This window comes from Carassius auratus, chromosome 15 (assembly GCF_003368295.1).
Source record: "Carassius auratus strain Wakin chromosome 15, ASM336829v1, whole genome shotgun sequence".
Taxonomy (NCBI): Eukaryota; Metazoa; Chordata; class Actinopteri; order Cypriniformes; family Cyprinidae; genus Carassius; species Carassius auratus.
The window spans coordinates 19,033,465-19,058,340 of NC_039257.1; the positions used below are offsets into that span (position 1 = coordinate 19,033,465).

Genomic DNA, 24,876 nt, shown 5'->3' on the forward strand with positions numbered 1-24,876 from the left:
AAATATAATCCAATAAATTAGATTTAATGTAATCACAAGGATTAGCCATCAAAAAAAAAAAAAATCAATTCTTTATTATGGAATGTATGCATGTGTCAGGGGGCATGATTAGTTGTTTTTGATTTATTGAGTGTTTTAAATGATCATTTGCTCTAAATTCATGGGTTAAAAACCTACTATTGATGAACATGCTGTAAGGAAATGTTGACATGCTGTCATGATATGATATTTTGTTCTGTTATTTAGTCTTTTGATATGCGACAGTTGTTGATTGTGACTGTCTCAACTGTCAGCTGTGAATTTCGTTGTGCTTTATTATGCCTTCAACACTTCTCATTGATACTTTTCTCACACCTAATACTGACAGTGTTTCCTTTCATGTTTTCAAAATGAAATAATTAATTTTTTTGTGTGTAATTACTGTAACTGTACATTACAATTATCACTTGGTTTATCTCAAGGCTTTGTGTTGACAGACTTATGGCTGGGGTTATAACTGCAATGGGCAGCTTGGTTTGGGTAACAACGGCAACCAGCAAACCCCTTGCCGAATCGCCGCCTTACAGGGAATCAATGTTGTACAGGTGAAAGACAAAGACCTCTGGGTATTAATCAGTGGAGTATGGTGGTCTTCTGAAATGAGGTGGCTTCTGTAAGAAAGCCTTAGGTGATAGATTTTTCTTTGCAGCAGGCAATATATTTTACATGAAATTAAAATATAGTATATTCTATGTTCATAGAACACATTTATTAAAGCCAAGTCACATCAAAGTATCAGTTTTATGCATATTTTTTTTTTCACATTGATAAAAAAAAGTGTATTAATATAGTAAAACAATGTTATTTTAGTATTGTTTATATGCTGTTGCAGTATATATTAATGTTTTGAATTCGCTATTATTATTATTTATTTTATTTATTTATTTATTTTTTTATAAAAATGGTGATTCCGTTATATGCTTTTGTCAGTTTTTTTTTGTAAATGCATATTTAACTAATTTTATATTTATTTTGGTTTTACTTTTATTATTTTAGGACTTCAGCTTATTTTATTCATATAGTTTCCGAGGCAACATTGCTTATTGTATGTTTTAAATGTAAATTACATAAATCTAATATTTATATTTCCAATTCTTTAAGCCCTATTTCACATAACATTTTTTTTCTTTTTTTATGTTATAATAATGACAGATTTATACATTTGTTTCTATATGTTCTGTCAGTTATTTTATAATCCTTTTTTTTTTCGGAGCTGGCACCATCTCTTAAGTAAAATCATCCCTTCTATTAGGTCAAATTATTCATATATATATATATATAAACAGCGGTCTAAAAACAGCTTAAACAGCCCAAGGATGCCCTGTCAAAACCACACGTCTAGCCAAATAATACTGACATTTATCTCAATTACCCCACATTGTAAATATTCAGTTACAAAATAAATGATTCATAAATGGCAGATATGCCAGCAAATAATGTGTTTCTATAAACCCTGAACTCTCTTGATTTTACAGGTGGCATGTGGATATGCACACACACTGGCTCTTACAGACGAAGGATTTGTTTACTCTTGGGGTGCAAACTCATACGGGCAGCTGGGTACTGGCAACAAAAGCAACCAGGCTGTGCCCACCCTCATCAACATGGACAAGGAAAGGTAAGATTCAAAGCGCATCCTCCCACCCGACAGATTTAACAGTTGATATGGTGGAAATAATTTGACTGTCATTTCATCAGATTTGCTGTGCATTTGAACACATCTGGGGGACATTTTATGCATACTGGAATCCATACATTTAGTTCCTGTCATGCATTTCCTTAAGCTTTAACAAAGACATTTTAAAAAAGTAGGTCAAGTGTAGTATGTTGTCTACAGTTGATATAGCTGTTAAGGAAGCTTTAGGAAGTCACTTCACCAGAAATTGTCTTCATACGTAGGCGTTTGCTCAATTATCGTGGGAAACTGAGAGACCTCTTCACAGACAGTTGGATTTTTAGAAAAAAAGTATTTTTGCTTAGTTGTAACCATCTGAACTCTGCTTTAAACACTAAATATAATCAATATATATTTGCATATCTGTCACTTTTTAATTCTCAAGTTTCTTACGTTTTACTGAGTCATTTGAAAATATTCACATTTACATTTTTACATTTATCCGAAATGATATATATGATCAAAATGTATATTATACTACTATATATAACATTCTAGACCTAAACCGCAATCAAATTTATGTTGATAATGATGACAGACTATGGACATTTTTACTAGATATGGATTAATCTAACAGCCTATCACACAGTCAAATCAAGTCAAGTCACCTTTATTTATATAGCACTTTAAACAAAAAAGATTGCGTCAAAGCAGCTGAACAACATTAATTAGGAAAACAGTGTCTCAATAATGCAAAATGACAGTTAAAGGAAGTTCATCATTGAATTCAGTGATGTCATCTCAGTTCAGTTTAAATAGTGTCATTTGCAATCAAGTCAATGATATCGTTGTAGATGAAGTGACCCCAACTAAACAAGCCAGAGGCGACAGCGGCAAGGAACCGAAACTCCATCAGTGACAGAATGGAGAAAAAAAAAACCTTGGGAGAAACCAGGCTCAGTTGTAGACCAGACAGTAGAAATAAAGGTGACAACAGGCAGTCAGTGCATGTTGCTAACAAGTCTGTATGTTCTGCTTGTCTCTTTGTGAATTAATGGTGGAGTTTGGTTTACTACACAGACTCAAACACTCTATATATATATATATATATATATATATATATATATATATATATATATATATATATATATATATATATATATATATAACAATATATGAAGACATGAACACGTGAACTTCATCTCCAGAGCTGCTCTTAGACATTTTTACAAACTTTGAATGCTTTTCACCATTTGATTTGAGGAAAACTACCACCAAATACACAATGAATCTCACAGAAATCTCACAGAAATATAGCACTATAAAAATATTTATAAAATATTTTTTACATTTTTATTTTTAAAAACTAAAAATGCAATGTTTTGTTGTAAATTTGATACAAATTTATAAACAATGAAAAAGTGTATATAGTGGGTTGTTCATTGTCATTTCCTGTCAGTTTACATGTTTATCAAAAAAATATGCAATTTATCTTCTATATCAAACACATAAAAAGCTTTTTAAAATGTTAAAAAGCTTTTTAAATCATCATTTAACAGAAGCATCTGTGTCACTCATTTGTCTCCTGCAGATTAGTTGAGGTTGCTGCTTGTCACACCAGTCACACATCAGCGGCGAAAACACAGAGCGGTCAGGTTCTGATGTGGGGTCAGTGTCGGGGTCAGGCCGTGGCCTACCCTCACCTCACACACTTCACCAGCACTGACGATGTCTTCGCCTGCTTTGCCACACCGGCAGTCACCTGGCATCTTCTGTCTGTGGGTAAGATCTTTATTCCACAAGTATTTTCCAGCCACTGTTTCCATCAGCCTTGCAAACAGTGAAAAAAACAAGACTTTATAGACACTGAATTAAAACAATTGGGCAACTTTGTACAATGGGCTACCATTTGCTGAAAAAAAAGGAAAGAATTAATTTAAAAAAAGGAAAGCAATAAAAGTATATATACATGTGTGTGTGTGTGTGTGTGTATAAGCAACTTTTTTCAGTTGCTTTTAAACATCTAAATGGTAAAGACTAATCTCACTGTAATCAGCACAAACTGGGCTATAATAATATGTGAAATGCATGTATGTACATGATTGTGTTTTTGAGAAAACAATGTTATGAGTGGTTAGTGAAAAACTAAAAAAAATTTAATCACTTGAAATGAGGCCATAAAACACATACAGAACATTGGTTTCTGGGACTTTTGAGAACTGGAGCTTGTAGCCTAGATTTTTTCTTTTTAAATTATGTGAAAATCATCCTGTTTACTCATTCACAGAAAAAAATATTAATGTTGAAAAGAGCTGAGAATATTTTTTAAGGTTTTTTGGGGATAAATTGAAAGAACAGCATTAGCTGCGTTTACATGGACCCTACTAATCCGATCGTAATAGGACAAGAAGCACAATCAGAATAAAAAACTCACATGTAAACACGTCAATCAGATTGAATTGGCCAGATCCAACAAACATTTTGATCACGTTGTAAGAGGTGGTTTATTCCTTTTGTAATCCGAGTACGAGTACATGTAAACATTTGATTGGACTGAAAACCAAAACAGGAAAGTACTGCGCATGCGCAGTGACTTAGAGATGGCGTAATGACGTCTGACGCGAGGAACGAGGTGTTCTTCCAGGCAAATAAAATGTCATAAATAAGTGTCCTGTCATTATAAAACTCCCCTTTCTCTCAGCGTATGTGAAGTGGAACAGGACCACGTCCCAACAGTCCTTGTTTAAGACTCTCATCTACAGGCGACTAGTTTTTGGTGCGGGAAGGGGCACTTTTACACCCTTTTTTATTTTCCAAGTAACGTTAAGCAGCACAACAGTTCATGTGCTGGTCGTCGCCTAATTAGGACACTAAGTAGATAAATATCACATGTGCTTTTTTAAACAGCATGCGACAGCAGCGGGAAACTCATGTATATTCATGCATTGTGCTCATGTCAAAAGAGTAAATCCGATCAGAAGCATGTGACACATAAAGCCTATCACTTTATTCAGCGTTCATGTAAACATTACGTTCGGATTCGTCAATCAGAATGGATTCAATCCGATGGAAGCAAAAAGTGTCTATGTAAACGCACCTATTGTTTGTTACATATGTACACAGTACATTTACATTTATTTGTTACATTGTTATTATTTACATCAAGCTTTTCAATGGTATGCAAAGTGCATATTGTTATTTTTAACTTCATAACGTTTCACTTGATTATACACTTAGTCAATCAATCACCTTTATTTATATAGTGCTTTAAACAAAATACATTGCGCCAAAGCACTGAACAACATTCATTTGGAAAACAGTGTCTCAATAATGCAAAATGATAGTTAAAGGCAGTTCATCATTGAATTAATTGATGTCATCTCTGTTCAGTTGAAATAGTGTCTGTTTTAATTTGCAATCAAGTCAACGATATCGCTGTAGATGAAGTGACCCCAACTAAGCAAGCCAGAGGCGACAGCGGCAAGGAACCGAAACTCCATCGGTGACAGAATGGAGAAAAAAACCTTGGGAGAAACCAGGCTCAGTTGGGGGGGCCAGTTCTCCTCTGACCAGACGAAACCAGTAGTTCAATTCCAGGCTGCAGCAAAGTCAGATTGTGCAGAAGAATCATCTGTTTCCTGTGGTCTTGTCCTGGTGCTCCTCTGAGACAAGGTCTTTACAGGGGATCTGTATCTGGGGCTCTAGTTGTCCTGGTCTCCGCTGTCTTTCAGGGCAGTAGAGGTCCTTTCTAGGTGCTGATCCACCATCTGGTCTGGATACGTACTGGATCCGGGTGACTGCAGTGACCCTCTGATCTGGACACAGACTGGATCTGGTGGCCACGGTGACCTCGGAACAAGAGAGAAACAGACAAATATTAGCGTAGATGCCATTCTTCTAATGATGTAGAAAGTACGGTGTTATGTGAAGTGTTCCGGTTCCAGTTTACCTAATTAATGCAGCCTAAAAATCCTTTAACGGATTTGGATATTAAAAGCATATTAGTATGTTATGTGTATGCCAGGTTAAAGAGATGGGTCTTTAATCTAGATTTAAACTGCAAGAGTGTGTCTGCCTCCCGAACAATATTAGGTAGGTTATTCCAGAGTTTAGGCGCGAAATAGGAAAAGGATCTGCCGCCCGCAGTTGATTTTGATATTCTAGGTATTATCAAATTGCCTGAGTTTTGAGAACGTAGCGGACGTAGAGGAGTATAATGTAAAAGGAGCTCATTCAAATACTGAGGTGCTAAACCATTCAGGGCTTTATAAGTAATAAGCAATATTTTAAAATCTATACGATGTTTGATAGGGAGCCAGTGCAGTGTGGACAGGACCGGGCTAATATGGTCATACTTCCTGGTTCTAGTAAGAACTCTTGCTGCTGCATTTTGGACTAGCTGTAGTTTGTTTACCAAGCGTGCAGAACAACCACCCAATAAAGCATTACAGTAGTCTAACCTTGAAGTCATAAATGCATGGATTAACATTTCTGCATTTGACATTGAGAGCATAGGCCGTAATTTAGATATATTTTTGAGATGGAAAAATGCAGTTTTACAAATGCTAGAAACGTGGCTTTCTAAGGAAAGATTGCGATCAAGTAGCACACCTAGGTTCCTAACTGATGACGAAAAATTGACAGAGCAACCATCAAGTCTTAGACAGTGTTCTAGGTTATTACAAGTAGAGTTTTTAGGCCCTATGATTAACACCTCTGTTTTTTCTGAATTTAGCAGTAAGAAATTACTCGTCATCCAACTTTTTATATCGACTATGCATTCCATTAGTTTTTCAAATTGGTGTGTTTCACCGGGCTGCGAGGAAATATAGAGCTGCGTATCATCAGCATAACAGTGAAAGCTAACACCATGTTTCCTGATGATATCTCCCAAGGGTAACATATAAAGCGTGAAGAGTAGCGGCCCTAGAACTGAGCCTTGAGGTACTCCATACTGCACTTGTGATCGATATGATACATCTTCATTCACTGCTACGAACTGATGGCGGTCATATAAGTACGATTTAAACCATGCTAATGCACTTCCACTGATGCCAACAAAGTGTTCAAGTCTATGCAAAAGAATGTTGTGGTCAATTGTGTCAAACGCAGCACTAAGATCCAATAAAACTAATAGAGAGATACACCCACGATCAGATGATAAGAGCAGATCATTTGTAACTCTAAGGAGAGCAGTTTCAGTACTATGATACGGTCTAAATCCTGACTGGAAATCCTCACATATACCATTTTTCTCTAAGAAGGAATATAATTGTGAGGATACCACCTTTTCTAGTATCTTGGACAGAAAAGGGAGATTCGAGATTGGTCTATAATTAACTAGTTCTCTGGGGTCAAGTTGTGGCTTTTTTATGAGAGGCTTAATAACAGCCAGTTTGAAGGTTTTGGGGACATGTCCTAATAACAATGAGGAATTAATAATAGTCAGAAGAGGACCTATGACTTCTGGAAGCACCTCTTTTAAGAGCTTAGATGGTATAGGGTCTAACATACATGTTGTAAGTTTAGATGATTTAACAAGTTTATACAATTCTTCCTCTCCTATAGTAGAGAATGAGTGGAACTGTTCCTCAGGGGGTCTATAGTGCACTGTCTGATGCGAAACTGTAGCTGACGGCTGAATGGTTGCAATTTTATCTCTAATAGTATCGATTTTAGAAGTAAAGTAGTTCATAAAGTCATTACTGCTGTGGTGTTGGGAAATGTCAACACTTGTTGAGGCTTTATTTTTCGTTAATTTAGCCACTGTATTGAATAAATACCTGGGGTTATGTTTGTTTTCTTCTAAAAGAGAAGAAAAGTAATCAGATCTAGCAGTTTTTAATGCTTTTCGGTAGGATATGCTACTTTCCCGCCAAGCAATACGAAATACCTCTAGTTTTGTTTTCCTCCAGCTGCGCTCCATTTTTCGGGCTGCTCTCTTTAGGGTGCGAGTATGCTCATTATACCATGGTGTCAAACTGTTTTCCTTAACCTTTCTTAAGCGTAAAGGAGCAACTGTATTTAAAGTGCTAGAAAAGAGAGAGTCCATAGTTTCTGTTACATCATCAAGTTGTTCTGAGGTTTTGGATATGCTAAGGAATTCGGATACATCAGGAAGATAACTTAAAAAGCTGTCTTTTGTGGTAGAAGTGATGGTTCTTCGATACTTGTAACAAGAAGTAGAATTTACAATTTTGGCTATATGAAGTTTACACAGAACTAAATAATGATCTGAGATATCATCACTTGGCTGAATAATTTCAACACTATCAACATCAATTCCATGTGACAGTATTAAATCCAGAGTATGATTTCGACAATGAGTAGGTCCTGAAACGTGTTGTCTAACACCAATAGAGTTCAGAATGTCTATAAATGCTGATCCCAATACATCTTTTTCATTATCGACATGGATATTAAAATCACCAACTATTAAGACTTTATCTGCAGCCAGAACTAACTCGGATGTAAAATCACCAAACTCTTTAATAAAGTCTGTATGGTGCCCTGGTGGCCTGTATACAGTAGCCAGTACAAACATAACAGGGGATTTATCATTAACATTGGTTTCTCTGGATAATGTTATATGAAGCACCATTACTTCAAACGAGTTATACTTGAAGCCTGCCCTCTGAGAAATCCTGAAAACGTTATTATAAATTGAAGCAACACCTCCCCCTTTGCCTTTTAGACGCGGCTCGTGTTTATAACAATAATCTTGGGGGGTGGACTCATTTAAAATAATGTAATCATCAGGTTTTAGCCAGGTTTCTGTCAAGCAGAGCACATCTATATTATGATCAGTTATCATATTATTTACAAAAAGTGTTTTCGTAGAAATGGATCTGATATTCAATAAGCCAATCTTTATCATTTGTTTATCCATATTGCATTTGTCTTTTATTTGTTGAACCTCAATTAAATTGTTAACCTTAACTTGGTTTGGACGTTTTTTGTATTTTCTAGTTCGTGGAACAGACACAGTCTCTATAGTGTGATATCTAGGTGAAAGAGTCTCTATGTGCTGAGAATTAACTGACCTCTGTGACGGGAGGCAGCTAGCAGACGGTCGGTTTAGCCAGTCTGTCTGCTTCCTGACCTGGGCCCCAGTTAGTCAAGTATAAACACTAAGACTATTTGCCATATTTCTAGACAGAAGAGTGGCGCCATCCCAGGAGGGATGAAGACCATCTCTTTTAAACAGGTCAGGTCTGCCCCAAAAGCTCGTCCAATTGTCTATATAACCTATGTTATTCTGTGGGCACCACTTAGACATCCAGCCATTGAGTGATGACAATCTGCTATGCATCTCATCACCACGGTAAGCAGGGAGGGGACCAGAGCATATTACAGTGTCTGACATCGTGCTTGCAAGTTCACACACCTCTTTAAAGTTATTTTTAGTGATCTCCGACTGGCGAAGTCGAACATCATTAGCGCCGGCATGAATAACAATCTTACTGTATTTACGTTTAGCATTAGCCAGCACTTTTAAATTTGCCAAGATGTCAGGCGCTCTGGCTCCCGGTAAACATTTGACTATGGTGGCTGGTGTCTCTATATTCACGTTCCGTACAATAGAATCGCCAATAACTAGAGCACTTTCATCAGGTTTCTCAGTGGGTGCATCACTGAGTGGGGAGAACCTGTTTAATGTTTTGATCGGAACAGAAGAGCGGTGTTTTGACCCACGACTACGCTGCCTCACCGTCACCCAGTTGCCCTGCTGCAGGGGCTCTGCTGGAACCGGACAATGTACAGGAATCCCTGAGCTAGACGCATCCAAAGCCATATCTAGAACCCTAACATTCTTACTGTCCTCAATTAAAGTTTGGATGCGTGTCTCTAATTCTGAAATCTTCTCTGTCAGCCTAACTGTTTCCCTGCATTTATCACATGTGAATCCCTCATCAGCGACAGAGATAGATAAACTGTACATGTGGCAAGAGGTGCAAATAACAATTGTAGGAGAAGCCATTACTCACCGTGCTTGATGAAATATTCTTACTGCGGTTGTTTGATGAACTTGTGGAAAACTGCAGCGTGAGAGAGGACTTAGTCAGGAATTATAGTTGTGAAACTACAAGTATATAGTTATATATTATAAATAAAAAAGATTTACACATGTTTATGATCTCTGCTGAATAAAGCACTTCATTCTTTATTTCTGAGGAAATCCAAAAAGCAAATCCTGAGGTAATCCTCATCACATCTTCTTGGGGTAAATTATGTCTTATTCCTCTCAGCGGGAAGCAAACAGTAAAATAAAAAACCTGAAGAACAGTCTCGCTGCTTAGTTTTCTGTTGTATGGGCGTATTCAAGCCGCACGCTTCAGTGAAACATTATAATGTTAAAAGCGTGTTCAGTTCGGGGGCGTGGTCGCATTAGATATAATGAAGGGAGACGGACATTGCGTTGTTTTCATATGGATTACTTTATCACAGAATATTTGTTTTCAGTAGCACTTGTTTAGTTTAAAAGTAGACATGTCAGGCTTTCTATAGATATATCTCTCATGTCTCTTCGTTGAGTATTCACGGAGTTACAGTTCATTTTAATGATGTGTTTTTAAATGAAGATCAGCGCAGACCAAGGCTGCAGACGGCACACCTTATTTGTTATCTTTATTTTATAAATGCACAGTTTTGTTGTTATTATGTCTGTATACAAGGCTGCAATGGATAAAGGGCTATACGAAATCCATTTTATTTTTTCCTAAATTAATAATATATAATTTATAATATATAATTTTTTCAGTTTTAATTTAAGTTTTAACTTCTTTTTTAATAGTTTAATTTTATTAATTAAAAAGTATGTTAGATTTTAATTAATTAAAATCATGAAACCTTATACTTTTCACATCATTTTACTAAAAGTTTAACAAAAATTACATGTTTAGGGTTCTATGAAATGTTGTATTTTTTCTCACTATATTATGTATATTTTTCGTTTTTACCAAATTCTGTTTTAGCATGTCTAATTATTTGAATGTATAAACAACTTAGTTGATCAATATATATATTTTTTTTCTTAAAGTAGCCTTATGATTTTTTTTTTTTTGCCTCAGAAATTCTGTTTTGTGTATTTATATTTTTCTGGTTATCAAATGAAGACATAAAACATTAATTTCATTTATCATTTATTTGACTTTTACTTTGAGGGGTTGCCGCTAATACCTTTACAGTTCTGTGTATATGATATTATGCTAGTTTTACTCAAATCAAACGGTAAAATGTTCATGAAGTGATTCACAGAGCAGTTTTGGAAATGTTGTTCAGATTTAGTAAAATGTAGTAAATGTTCCTGGTTACAAATGTAATGAAGATTAATGAGATTAAAGTTTCAGTTCAGGAGAAAAAATTACTTTTTCCTCTAATGGGTTTGAGCACCTTATGGCCAAACTCCTGCTCAGAGTGGTACTGCGTAAGCAGGTGTGTGCCAGTTATCCAGAAAGAACCCTAAACTGCAAGGCAGGGACGTCCAGGTTATAAAACTTAGCAAATGTGGACAGCAAGGCCCAACCGCCCCCGCAAAATAATTCTGCAATGGACATGCCTCTAAACCATGCCCAAGAAGAGGTGATGCCTCTAGTTGAATGGGCTTGTACTCCAATGGGGCATTGCAGGCCCAAGGAAGAGTAGGCAAGCATAATAGTGTCAACTATCCACTAAGAAAGTCTCTGCTTCGTGACCTGATGCCCTTTAGTGCAGCCACCAAAGCAAACAAAGAGCTGTTCAGACTGCCTAAATGGGGCAGAAGGCTCAATGTAAACTTTCAGCGGCACAGTAAATTCAATTATTGGTTCTCTTCTGTTGGAGGAAGCGCAGAGAGTGTAATGGCCTGTGTCCTTAATGGACTAGAGAGCACCTTAGGTATATAACCATGTCTCGGTTTTAGGACAAACTTAGTCCCATTCGAGACAGACGACACTCATAATGGAAAAAACAGTGTGAAATTATTCTTCAGGCAGCAGAGATCAGCGTAGAATGTCATTGTCGCTTGAGGAGAAGTCGTCTGAATCCTATGGCTGCAGAGCCATTAGTTCATTTTTAAAGTTTACTCCAAAACTTTGGGAAACTGTTTTTAAACCGTTCACAGTAAGCAGGTGAATTGGTTAAAGGGATATCCTTCTTGGGTATAAAAGGAGCATCTTCTCTTTGTACTCATTTGTTCTCTTTGTAAAAACAAATATTTGTTTTAGTCAATTAAATACACTTTAAAGAAAATGAACAAATAGCATTACTCATTCTATGGCATTTCACAAAACTTCCTAACATTTCTTGAATTGGGGTTGTATTCAGGGTTCATATATACTATGTATAAATATATATTTATATATATATAAAATTATTATTATTATATATTTTTTTCCAATTCATTTTACATGTCTAGTTCAAATATGTGTCTTGTTTTATTAATAAACTTGTTTGAAAATAAACACCATAAAACACAGCTATAAAGCATAGATAAAAGCATTGTGGGCAAATTGATGAAGAAACATTTAGATATTCAGAAGAACAGAAATGGAATACGTCACACCCCTCCCTCCGAACGTCACAGAAGACAAATGGACAAGCCAGCACGAATGCTTCATATATCTTAAAATAATAAATTCTGAACTTTCAGGTTCTTCCTCTGTCTTTCTTCACCTGTTTCTGATGGTTTCTCAATAGCATTCTACCTTCATAGAATAACAGTTCTAATAGCGATGCATGTTTTAACAGTGTTACAATGTGCCCCACCACAACTGACATTTAAATTTTATTTAAATTAAATCTAAACTTCTGAAGGGTTGTACATTTAAACAATAGGATGTTTGTGTCATTTCAGATTAACACTCAAATTAGGATGTTACATTTAAATTTACTTTAGCTACAATTAAATGTTCAGTGATTATCTTTCAAAGATTAGTGCATTTTTCTCTATATAATGTTGATATGGTAACCAGTAAATACATGGTTTTTATTTTTCTAGCTTCTGTGAATTTTTTTTTAACAATTTGTGTTACACCTAGCCCTGCATTAGGTTGTACACTGCTCTCCCCTATTTCTTTATTAAGGTGTTTTTACCACCATTAGCTTTTAATACAGCTTCTAACTTTCTTAGAATTGATTCATATAAATATTTAAAACGTCTCCAGTGGAAAAACGTCAAACGTCTTCAGATATAGACTGTTGTTCTTAAAACGCCAAACATTTAGGCTGTTAAGAAAGATTAGACACTCCTGATAAATTGGCTTCCTTGATTTCCCTATTTTAAAAGTCTGGCAAGTCACCTGTTTCAGAAAGCACTCGTACTACCCACTGCTGAGCACAAATTGTAATGCATTGAAATACTTCCTGGAGAATACAGACAACAACTTGATTAGATAAATAAGTTTTAACATTTGTTTGGATGTATGTATTTGTTTTATATCTAGGATTGTGATGCTTATTTTCACCAGCTCATTCAGCACTCCAGGTAGACCAACAGGACACTTAACTGAGGGCAGCTGCCAAAAACTGTCTGCTAAGGATTTCATATAGTAAAGGGGCCAAATGTTTTAGCTTGTTTTGGGCTCTGCTGTTACATTTCAAAAATGAAAGTTCTGTCATTAATTACCAACCCTCATGTAGTTCCAAACCCGTAAGACCTTCTTTCATCTTCGGAAAACAAATTAAGATCGAATTAAGCTTTATATATCCATAGACCATAGACAGCAAGGATATTACCACAATCAAGATACAGAAACAATAGTAAGGACATCGGTAAAATAGTCCATGTGACATCAGGGGTTCAACTAGGGTTGGGACGATAGACGATGACAGATATCACGATGTTGAGCAGGTGTTCTGACAAATAATGCTATCTAACCAGCATCATGACACCACCCCCCACATCCCCCACCACACCACCTGTCCCAATACCGTGCTCTGAAAGAAAATGTGTACTACAGAACCCCTAAAGGGAATAAATATGAGATGGGAGGAAAATATTTATTTCAGTATTTTATCTCTCAGTTCTATCATTGAGTAATTGTACTGTATATAAATTGCGGACATCATGGAGCTGCTATTATCCCTGGCATTGAAACTGTTTTTGAATGCAGTCTCTTTTTAGTTTCACTTTCGAGATTTGCGTTTGCACGTACTCTGTTTATACTATGGAGCTGCAGTACTTACCAGACAGTTTATAAGATGAGATGTTTGTCAGTTTGTCATGACTTGCCATCATTCTCCGTCATCTCTTCTAACTCTGTTTATGCGTAAGTTAAACTTTAAGAACTTTAATGTAACAGGCAACTGTTAGCAAATGTTATTTGTTTTCCATTCCTTTCTTAATATGGATTCTCGCTTTATGCACACACCCTAAACCAGAATGAATCAGCACATACAGTGTTGTTTACATACAGCATGCTTGTGCATTCGTGGTGCAATGGATCACAAAACTCAAAGTTTTGTTATCACATTATGGATTTAGAGTCACGGATCGGATAATTTTTCAGATCAGCAAAAAACATTTATTGAAAGCTTACTTTAAGTACTTCTATACCACAGCAAAAACTACTAGCTTAAAGGGTTAGTTCACCCACAAATGAAGATTATGTCATTAATGACTCCACAACTAATGTCGTTCCAAACCCGTAAGACCTCCGTTTATCTTCGGAACACAGTTTAAGATATTAAGAGAGCTCTCTGTCCCTCCATTGAAGCTGTGTGTACGGTATCCTGTCCATGTCCAGAAAGGTAATAAAAACATATTCAAAGTAGTCCATGTGACATCAGAGGGTCAGTTAGAATTTGTTGAAGCATCGAATAAAAAATAAATTATGACTTTATTCAGCATTGTCTTCTCTTCCGGGACTGAGTGCCGCACCGTGAGGCCTGGTCTGTACGGATCATGGGTCATTTACGATCAGTTGCACCCCTGGCGTGCATATGGACTATTTTACTGATCTCCTTGCTGCGATTGCTACTGTGCTTTGATAGTGATCATATACTTGCTTTCTATGGAGGATCAGTGAGCTCTCAGATTTAATCAAAAATATTTTAATTGTGTTAAGAAGATGAATGAAGGTCTTACAGGTTCGGAACGACATGAGGGTGAGTAGTTAATCACTGAATTTTCATTTTTGGGTGAACTACTCCTTTAAAGTTAAGCAGGTGCAGGTCGCTATATTTTGATATGTTGCTTATTTCTAAGATAACGGAAATAACCCTTTCTTACTACAAAGATTTGGCAACACTGAGTCAAAACATATCCTTTCTTTTCTTTCTCGATTTATTGCACCGCACATACAGAAGAAACAACTTTAAGGTCTTGCAGATTCTTCAGTTTTCCAGCATCTTTGCATATTTGAAACCTTTCCAGCAGTGACTTTATGATTTTGAGATGCATCTTTTCAGACTGAGGACATTTGAGGGACTCAAACACAACTATTTAAAAAGATTCAAACATTCACTGGTGCTCCAGAAGGAAACAAGATGCATTAAGAGCTGGGGTTGAAAACCAGAAGATCAAAGTAAATTGTACTTAATTTGTGTACCGGGAAACGTACTAGTATCTTCTGTTGCTTACGAAGAGCAGAACTAAATGGAAAAACAATTATATTTCAACAAAATAAGACAAATTTGGCCATCTTCATCATGTTCAAAAGTTTAATGCATCTTGTTTCCTTCTGGAGCATCAGTGAATGTTTGAATCTTTAATAGTTGTGTTTGAGTCCCTCAAATGTCCTCAGTGTGATAAGATGTATCTCAAAATCATAAAGTCACTGCTGGAAAGGGTTCAAATATGCAAAGATGCTGGAAAACTGAAGAATCTGCAAGACCTTAAAGATTTTTCTGAAGAACGCTGCTCCGTTTAACTGTTCAGAACAAACAAGGGACTCATGCACAACCATCACAAAACAGAAAGACAGTCGAGGATCATCAGGTGACCACACAGAGTATTAAGAACCAAGGGTTCCCAAACTTTTGAGTGGGGTTATTTAAATGATTTTTTTTTTGTCTTGTGGACTAAATGCTAATATCTTTTATGTACAATATCTTACTCGGGACAGTACTAAATAAAAAATAACATGCATTTAGTATGATCTCTCTTATTTTTTGAAAATTACTCGCATTTTCACAGATTCTGCAAAGGGTGCCCAAACTTTCGAGCCCCACTGTATATGATTTAGACATGTAAATCATCAGCATTTTAATGACAAAACTTTAAATGTGTTTTTACATGAGGAAACCTACTGTAACTCTGGATGCTTCACTTTGTGAGAAAGTTGCTTTAAACAAATATTTTTTTTTTACTCTTTTCTGCTCACTAGATGGAGATGACTACTTGACTGTTGCCCAGTCGCTAAAGCGAGAGTTCGACAGCCCAGAAATCTCTGACCTGAAGTTCCTGGTTGATGGGAAGTGCATTCATGTGCACAAAGCCTTGCTTAAAATCAGGTAAATTAAAACCTGATTTTAAAACATCTCTTTAGCACTGTTTTTAGCCCTATTTTGTCCATAAGAAGTAAAAACGTTTTCCTCAGGTATTTAAACAGCATCTGAAAATAGTTTGTAAATTATCAACAACAAATTGGGGTTTTCCCCACCAGTGTCATTCCCATGTATTTATTCAAATCTTGGCAGCTGAACTCTTTTGACACGAACATGTGCAGACACATTCTTGATCGTGCATAAACAGACTATTGCATAAGTATACTCTTTGTGTGTCTAAATTTACTATGTTTATATTATGAAACATATTTTATGTTCCTTATTAGATCATATTTTCGACCTTTCCTTTTTTCCAAGAGGATTTAGGGTCGCAATGATTATTTTGCGTTAGTGTTTGTAAAATAGAGGCAATCAAGGAGACATTTACAAGCAAAATTATATTATTTATTAGAATACAAATAGTGCAAGTTTAATGTAATATGAAATTTATGTAATATTTATATATGAACACTTCAGATGTTAGAAGTCAATTCAAGTCAAGTCACCTTTATTTATATAGCGCTTTAAACAAAATACATTGTGTCAAAGCAACTGGACAACATTCATTAGGAAAACAGTGTGTCAATAATGCAAGATGTAGAAGTACATCTGAGATTTTTTTTTTTATCAGGCTTCCTATGGCTCTTTTATTCTCTGGTTTACGGATGAAATGTTAGCTACACTATTTCAAACAGGTCATGCCTTGTAACAGGTTTGAAATCATATGGACATTTTATTCACTTCAGTGATAATAAAGCAAGTCCAGACAACTATACTGACAGGCTTTATGAAGTCTGCCCTGTCTTAGATCATGTTGTGTCCAAATTCCATGAAATGTTTCAGCCTAACACAAACATTTGCACTGACATGGTATGCTTCTCTTGCATGGGCACCTAGCTTAGTGGGTGTAAAAAAAAATCTAATATGGCATGAAATCTTACTTGAAAGTGCTGAGAGACATGGTTGTCTTTTCCTGATCCAGTTATGGCTACAGATTGCTCAGATTTTACAATTCGCTACCACTGTCTGAGAGCCTACTTGATCTAAAAACGTACGCCCATGGTACAATTAGGAAAAACAGAGGTGAACCACCAGTCATCATAAAATGCTGGGCTTAGAATTGGGGAAAGAATTATTCGGCACACTGAAAATCTGATGGTCTTGACGTTGAAGGACAAACAAACTGTTACAAATTGCATCAGAACAATATGGAGCTCGAAAAAACCCTATTGCAACACACTCCTCTCATTCGTTCTGTTGTAAAATCATGGACCAGCCAATGCATGTGTTAAGCCTAGAGCACTAATGCAATTGTTGTAAAAGCCAAGAGCACTATTGCACTTGTTGTTGTAATCCTGTTGATTGCTAAAAAGAGACAACAACACAGAGACAATAAAAATAAGATTAGAATAAAAATACATGCATATGTAAATTTAGCTAGGAAAAAAATATAAAAAATTAAATAAAATAAATTGTATGTACATTTGTGCTATAGATGGTGGGAACATTTAACTTTTAATAAGGTAGATTGCCTGGGGGAGGAAACTGTTTTTGTGCCTGGCTGTCCTGGTATTTGTGGCTCTGAAGAGCCAGCCAAATGGCAAAAGTTCAAAAGGGGAAGGGTTGGATGCGAGTGCAACATGAAAATAAAAATGTAATTATATAATTTACATTTCCCATTTCCTACACTAGTTTTAATATGTAAATTAAAAATATATTTTAACGCTTTATAAGTTGCAAAATTTTAATTAAGTTGTATTACCCAAATTGATTAGATATGTTTAACATGTCCAAACAAAAACAGTAACAAAATTTTCATTTAAATGCCATTTTCCCTAAATCCATTTAGACCTTGGGGTAGGACACTTGGGGATTGCATGTTATTTGTGATAGTGTGTGATAACTGTAGCAAAATGCAGTGTGAATTTCAAAATGCATTCTGAGCCAGAAGTGCAGCAAAAGGGTAGCAAGATGGTAATTTTAAATGTCTTTTATTTCTCTTAAATACATTAATACTTACACTTTCATTAAATATCCCGCGATAATAAACTTTAAGACAATGTGGATTTGAAAATGCATTCTAAGCCGATCACGCTCCCAACCTGTCAGTTATTACATCAAGGTGGGGCACAGCAACAGGATGCACAATAGCTCAAAATACACCATTAACCAAACGCTTTTCACCAGCCTCAACATCTCTCACTGTTTACACTCTGATTTATGCACATAAGCAAACAATTCTACACCTTTCTTTTGACTATTTGCCACCATACTATATCTTCTTGTCCTATTATAAATCGCATGTCCCAGAGCACCTTCAATCTCATTGTCTGCACACTGACTGATGCACCCAAGTAAATTAATTAGAATTATTATTTAATTTTTAAAAAATGGCATTGTTTTCCGTCAAAGTATTAAAAAGCACCTAATGGAGTGTGAACTTCATATTAAATGGCTTCTGTTTCACACAAATGCCGGCACAGATGTGCATGTTTAGCTAGAATCGCCCTGAACTCATGCATCTCTGCATCATCAGAGCTTTAGAGATCAGACGACTCCTTGTGCTTTTGAATCGCTCTCACGGTACTTTGATGTCATACACCGATCGATCTGTGCAGCACCACTTCAAAGCCAACTATGGCCAATGGTTCAATGCCAAATTCGTTCACCAAATTCGTTCAAAGCGTTGATTAAGAAATGAAATGTCTTTGTGGGTTGCTCGGGGATGAACAGTTCTACTTTGTCTTTATATTTTGGTTGGCAAAAATTAGCAAAACAAACATTGTGTCTAAAAGAACACAATAACTTCTTAATGAACTGTTGTATAAGATGAGTATCACATCTGCACTAGTGTAATCTTGCACTTAGCCTACAGCTTGTGCAATATTTCTTAACTATGTGATGTAAATATGAGACTTGTTTAAAATGTAAAAAATTATATATATCTATATATATATATAAAATAAATAAAGCAGAGGCTCTGTTCTTTCTTTTGATATATTGTATATTCACATATCCATACAGCAAAACATTCTGTAGGCCACAAATTACAATTTTGCGAAAAACTGATGATCAAACTTCTTTAGAAAATTCAGTTTGATATTTATTAATATTTTACCGTTTTATGTGGATATATGCATTTAAATATATTTTATAGTTCTCACATATATATTTTTTACTGTTGATCCCAGCAGAGTTATTCTGCATTTGAAGTTCATGTTTGTTTTTACAGCTGTAGAAGAGAATGAGAGTCAAATATGCAAGTACAGACAGGACACTGAGAAGAAGGTTGTAAAGAATACATAGAGTGCAAATTGCACACTTAGTGTAGTTCCTCTTCACAGAGCAGTGTAATAATTATAGGGGAGTTTAAAATCAGCAGACTAACAGGGAAAAATTCTTGTGGGTCTGGAACTGATACCTTGTATTACACAATGAATCTTTTGAGGTTTTAGAAATGCAAAGTGTTTATAATAAATAGAGTGTGGAATAAGTCACCTTATATCCTTGAACAAGCTTTATACTGTGTCTTAACTGAATGCAACATAATACACTAAACAATGAAAGAGCTTTTGTACTTCTACGCTTAAGAAAAATCACTGCTTTTGACTGAATATCCTTTGTAGCTTTATTAAAGGAGCAGTCTATTTTTAATTTGTACGATGAACACTATGCAGTAGTTTCTTTTACATTATTTCAGTTCTGTATATGCTACTTCTTACCTAAATACTTCTTTTAGTAGACCTTACTGATAAACTTAAAACACTGTTCATTTAATTTGCATGTTTGTTCTAATGTATTTATTCATAAAATTTGCTTGTAATTTATTTCTTATTTTTTCTGTTTACTTGTCTTGGATGTTTGAGCTTTATATTAGGTGGGCTAGTATTAGTCAAATCAAATGAGAGATGTGAAATTTCACTGTTATTATGACATTTTAATTACAATTAATACAACTTTTTCAAAAATAATAATAATTTTGAGTTTGTATTGATAGGTGCGAGCATTTCCGAGCATTGCTGAATGAGACGGATGAAGAGACTATAGAGATTCATCAGTTTTCTTATCTGGTATATCGTGCATTCCTGGAGTACCTGTATACTGATACCATCAACCTCCCACCTGAGGATGCCATTGGTAAACTGCACCCATCCATGATCTGAATTAAGCCGCGTTTTAACGACTGGAACTTTACCAAGGAACTAGGGACTTTGGGCTGTTACTCCGTGTGTTTCCACATCATGAACCAGGATCTAAATAATGTTCTGAGTAAAGAAATTGCCCCTCAGAAAGTCCCTGGTCGTGAGGTAGTACTTTTTCAAAGTTCCTGAACTTTCGGGGGCGGGACTTGGGCGCTAAACATAATGATTGGTTAAATTCGTGCAGCATTGTTATTTCACCCACCATTTATTTGGAATATTTTCAAAATATTACTGTTATTGTGTTATGAAATGCAGTTTTAAAAGTATTTCAGGTGAGAATGTAGTCGTTTAAAACTCAAATATGTGGTTTATTTATAAAGACAACGCCTATTTAAAAATATGTTTCGCTGATTTCGGAGACGATCAGCGCGAGCTTAGTGCTTATGTGTCCATCGAGAGCAGTCTCACCTCGGCTAGCCGTTCTGACATTTTTCTCTTTAAAGTGGCTAAACATAAAATATAATTTGTTTTGGTAAATCTAATGGGTAATATTTGGTCTTCATTCAATTAATATATTAATTTGTTAAAATTAAAATAAAGAGTCAGTACTGTTTGATGTAATATTTAGTCTCATTGTAATGTAGGCTATACAGGTTTACACATTTCCCTGAACTACATTTCTGCGGCTATTAATGTTTAAATGAAAACGAAAGGAGGCAATGTTGTTTGATATCATATTTCATCTTATTGGAAATATAAAGTGAGGACAATAGCAGTAGCCAAGGCAAGCTGACTGATGTTATCAAGTAGACTGCTGTTTGCAGAATTACCAGACTTGTGTCATCCCGTCTGCGGGAGATCACACTTCTGAGTCGAACTCGGAAAGTCCAAACTACAGAGGACGCAAGTATAAAATTAGCTAATTTACTTTGTATTGAGAAATGCAGGCAGATCTACGTCACCAGACTATTTGCCTAATCTTCACGGTACTTTTGACCATGGTGGAAAAGCAGAAAGCAACAGGTCTGGGGGGAAAAAGTTCCTGGTACAATTGTTCTGGGTAATTTCGGTGGAAACGCGGCATTACACTGATTTATTTGTTTAAAACCACATATACATACCTGTTTGCCATGCTTTTAGATGGAGTCCAACATGACACAGTGAAAAACCTGTTAAAGGTTTAGTGTCATGTCATTCCAAACCCACAAGACCTTTGATCATCTTCTGTATGCAAATTTTGATCATTTTGATGAAATCAGAGAGCTCTCTGACTCTCCATAAACAGCAACGCAGCTACAATGTTCCCAGGCATAGAAACGCACTGTAGCAAAGACATCACTAGTCCATGTGACATCAGTGGTAATTTTATGAAGCTACAAGAATACTTTCTGTGTGAAAAGAAAACAATGATAACAATTGATTCAACAATTCTCCTCACCGATTACCATCTTCTGACATTTTGGAGAGACGTAATCAGCATTTATCTTCAAAAGTATTCTTGTGGCTTCGTAAAATTACGGATTTAACTCCACATCATGGACTTATAAACTGATGTTTTTGCTATGTTTCTGGATCTGAGAACATTGCAGTTGTGTTGCTATCTACGCAGGGTCAGAGAGCTCTCAGATTTCAATAAAAATTTCTTAATTTCTTTTCCGAAGATAAACAAAGGTCTTGTGGGTTTGGAATGACATGTGGGTGGGTAATTAGTGACAGAATTTTCATTTTGGGGTGAACTAACCCTATGACTACACATTATAGCAGCAATTGTATTTTTTTTCTGACATCTGACTAATGTTGGGTGTTTATGATCCTATAATCATTGCATTGTAAAGGTCTGCTCGATTTGGCCACGTACTACCGTGAGAGCCGTCTGAAAAGACTGTGTCAGGAGACAATCAAGAGAGGCATCTCAGAGGAGAACGCTATAACACTGCTCTCAGCTGCTGTCAAATATGAAGCTCGGGTGAGTGTGCACACTCACATCTTCAGTCATACACCCATACAGTCAAATACAGGTCCTGTTCCAAATGTTAGTGAGATAAACATTAACATGTTACTAAGCTAACAATGCCATGCTCAGAAAAGTCGACGTGAAAAACACAAGAGACTAAACAAACATTTTGCTAAGCTAACATCTTAATACACGAATAAAAAATACAAAGAACACATTAAAATTAATTCAAAATATTTTGTTGTTGGTGTACTGTTAAGCTAACAACAAATACTCTAAAAAGCACATTGTATTGCTACAGTACAATACAGTTTGATGTTAGCTAATAACTTCAAAATCTAAGGAGTGAAAAAAGCACAAATATTGTGCGAAATAGCTTAAATGATGCACACAGGAGACAACTAACATTCATAGTTGATCCAGTGGATTTTGATGTTAGCATATTGCTTAGTAAATGGCTTTATACACTGAAAAAAAAGCATGAAGAACGCAAATATTGTTTGAAAAAGCTAATTTACTAATGATTTTATACTCTAATAAGCAAAAAACAAACACAAATTTGGGTTAACCCTCTGAAGTCGATTAACGCATATATGGGTTATGAGGCATTTTCTCCTGATAACCCCAAAAAGAACTTCAATTACACTTTCAGTTTTAATCGTACAGATAAGAGCAATACATCAATCGAATCTGTAAAGGGTCTACTTTTTTGTATACAGACATGACATGACAAAACTTTGTGCACTTATAAAATAAAGATAACAAATAAGGTGTGCCGTCTGCAGCCTTTGTCTGCGCTGATCTTTTAGACACGCGTCATTAAAATGAACTGTAACTCTGTGAATACTCAACGAAGAGACATATGAGATATATCTATATAAAGCTTGACATGTCTACTTTAAAACTAACCAAGTGTCGCTGAAAACAGATATTCTGTGATTAAAGTAATCCATATGAAAACAATGCGATGTCTGCTTTTCACGTCTCTCTTCATTATCTTCTGATGTGACCACGCCCCCGCGCTGAACGCTCTATTCAGATTCTAATGTTTCACTGAAGCGTGCTGCTTGAATACACCACACAACAGCAGACAAAGCAGCGAGACTGTTCTTCAATTTCTTTTAGTTTACTGTTTGCTTTGCGATGAGAGGAATAAGATATAATTCAAATCCAAAAAGATGTGATGTGGTTGAGGATTTGAGATTGGATTGGATTTCCTCAGAAAAAAAAAAGAATGAAGCACTTTATTCAGCAGGGATCATAGAACACGAGTAAGTCTCTTTTTATTTATTTGTACTAGTTTTCACATAACGTGTAAACATGTTACTAGTCAGACTTTTTCCAAAGACTTTTTCCAAACTACAATTCCTGACTAAATGTATAATCAAGTGAAATATGATGAAGTTTCAATAACAATATACAATGCTATACCATTCAAAGCTTGATGTAAATAATATAAATGTAACAAATAGATAACTGTAACAGATGTAAAAACAATGCTGTTCTTTCAGTTTATTCCCCCTAAAAAACCTGAAAAATATTCTCAGCTCTTTTAAACATTAATAATAATAATAATAATAATGAGGATAGTGAGGATAATAATAACAATAAATGTTTTTTGTAGAAAATAAGTTAAAATGATTTCTGAAGGATTGTGTGACTGGAGTAATGATGCAAAAAAATCAGTTTCAAAGTCAGCTTTGATTATTCCTAATAAACTGTTTAATTGCACTCGCAAGTGGATATTAAATTATGTTTTGGGATAATTAAATATATTCTAAATAAACTACAAACATAAAATTATATAGATTTATTTTGTCCTCACATTCTTTCTTGTAACTCCTCCCTCACAGTGACACACAGCTGAATGAGAGGCTCATTATGCAGCTCATTATGCAGGGCTTTGTCTTCTCAGGTGTAAATCACAATGATATTCATGATAGTTGACGCCTACTCACATGACTTTTACAAACAAAAAGTGTCTTAGAAAATGTAAATTAATATATTGTTTTCTGTGAGTGAGTAAACAAGATGATTTTCCCATAATTTAGAAAGAAAAATTCCAGGTTACAAGCTCCAGTTCTCAAAAGTCCCGGGAACCATTGTTCTTTATGTGTTTTATGGCCTTATTCAAGTGATTTAAAGGGGGGGTGAAATGCTATTTCATGCATACTGAGTTTTTTACACTGTTAAAGAGTTGGATTCCCATGCTAAACATGGACAAAGTTTCAAAAATTAAGTTGTATGTTTGAAGGAGTATTTTTGTTCCAAAAAAACCTCTTCCGGTTTGTCACAAGTTTCGGAAAGTTTTTTTCGAGTATGGCTCTGTGTGACGTTAAATGGAACGGAATTTCCTTATATGGGTCCTAGGGCACGTCTGCCGGAAGAGCGCGCGCTCCCGTATAACAGAACACTGAGAGGCTGAGCACAGCCTGATCAGAGCGAGAGCGTCGCGAAAAGTCACAAAAGAAGTGTGTTTTTGGTTGCCAGGGCAAGACAACCCTGCACAGATTACCAAAAAAAAACAGCATTAAGGGACCAGTGGATGTAGTTTATTTTTACAGAGCATCAACGGAGTTGTGCAAATGTTTTTGTTTGTTCCCTGCATTTCGGATTGCACATCATTTATTTCTTAAGGATAAAGCAGTCCCAACGAAAAA

The 24,876-nt window shown here is 35.6% G+C and overlaps 1 protein-coding gene across 3 annotated transcripts in view; it reads left to right on the top strand.

Annotated features, from left to right (window-relative positions):
* The window catches only part of LOC113115316 (RCC1 and BTB domain-containing protein 2-like), a 41,137-nt gene that overhangs the window by 13,475 nt on the left and 2,786 nt on the right, over positions 1-24,876 (top strand). For all 3 annotated transcript variants that reach the window (XM_026282802.1, XM_026282803.1, XM_026282801.1), the window contains 6 exons: positions 477-584; positions 1,515-1,657; positions 3,246-3,436; positions 15,961-16,087; positions 20,118-20,257; positions 22,098-22,228. In XM_026282802.1, the coding sequence (XP_026138587.1) occupies positions 477-584; positions 1,515-1,657; positions 3,246-3,436; positions 15,961-16,087; positions 20,118-20,257; positions 22,098-22,228 (840 nt within the window). The remainder of the gene's footprint in view (positions 1-476; positions 585-1,514; positions 1,658-3,245; positions 3,437-15,960; positions 16,088-20,117; positions 20,258-22,097; positions 22,229-24,876) is intronic.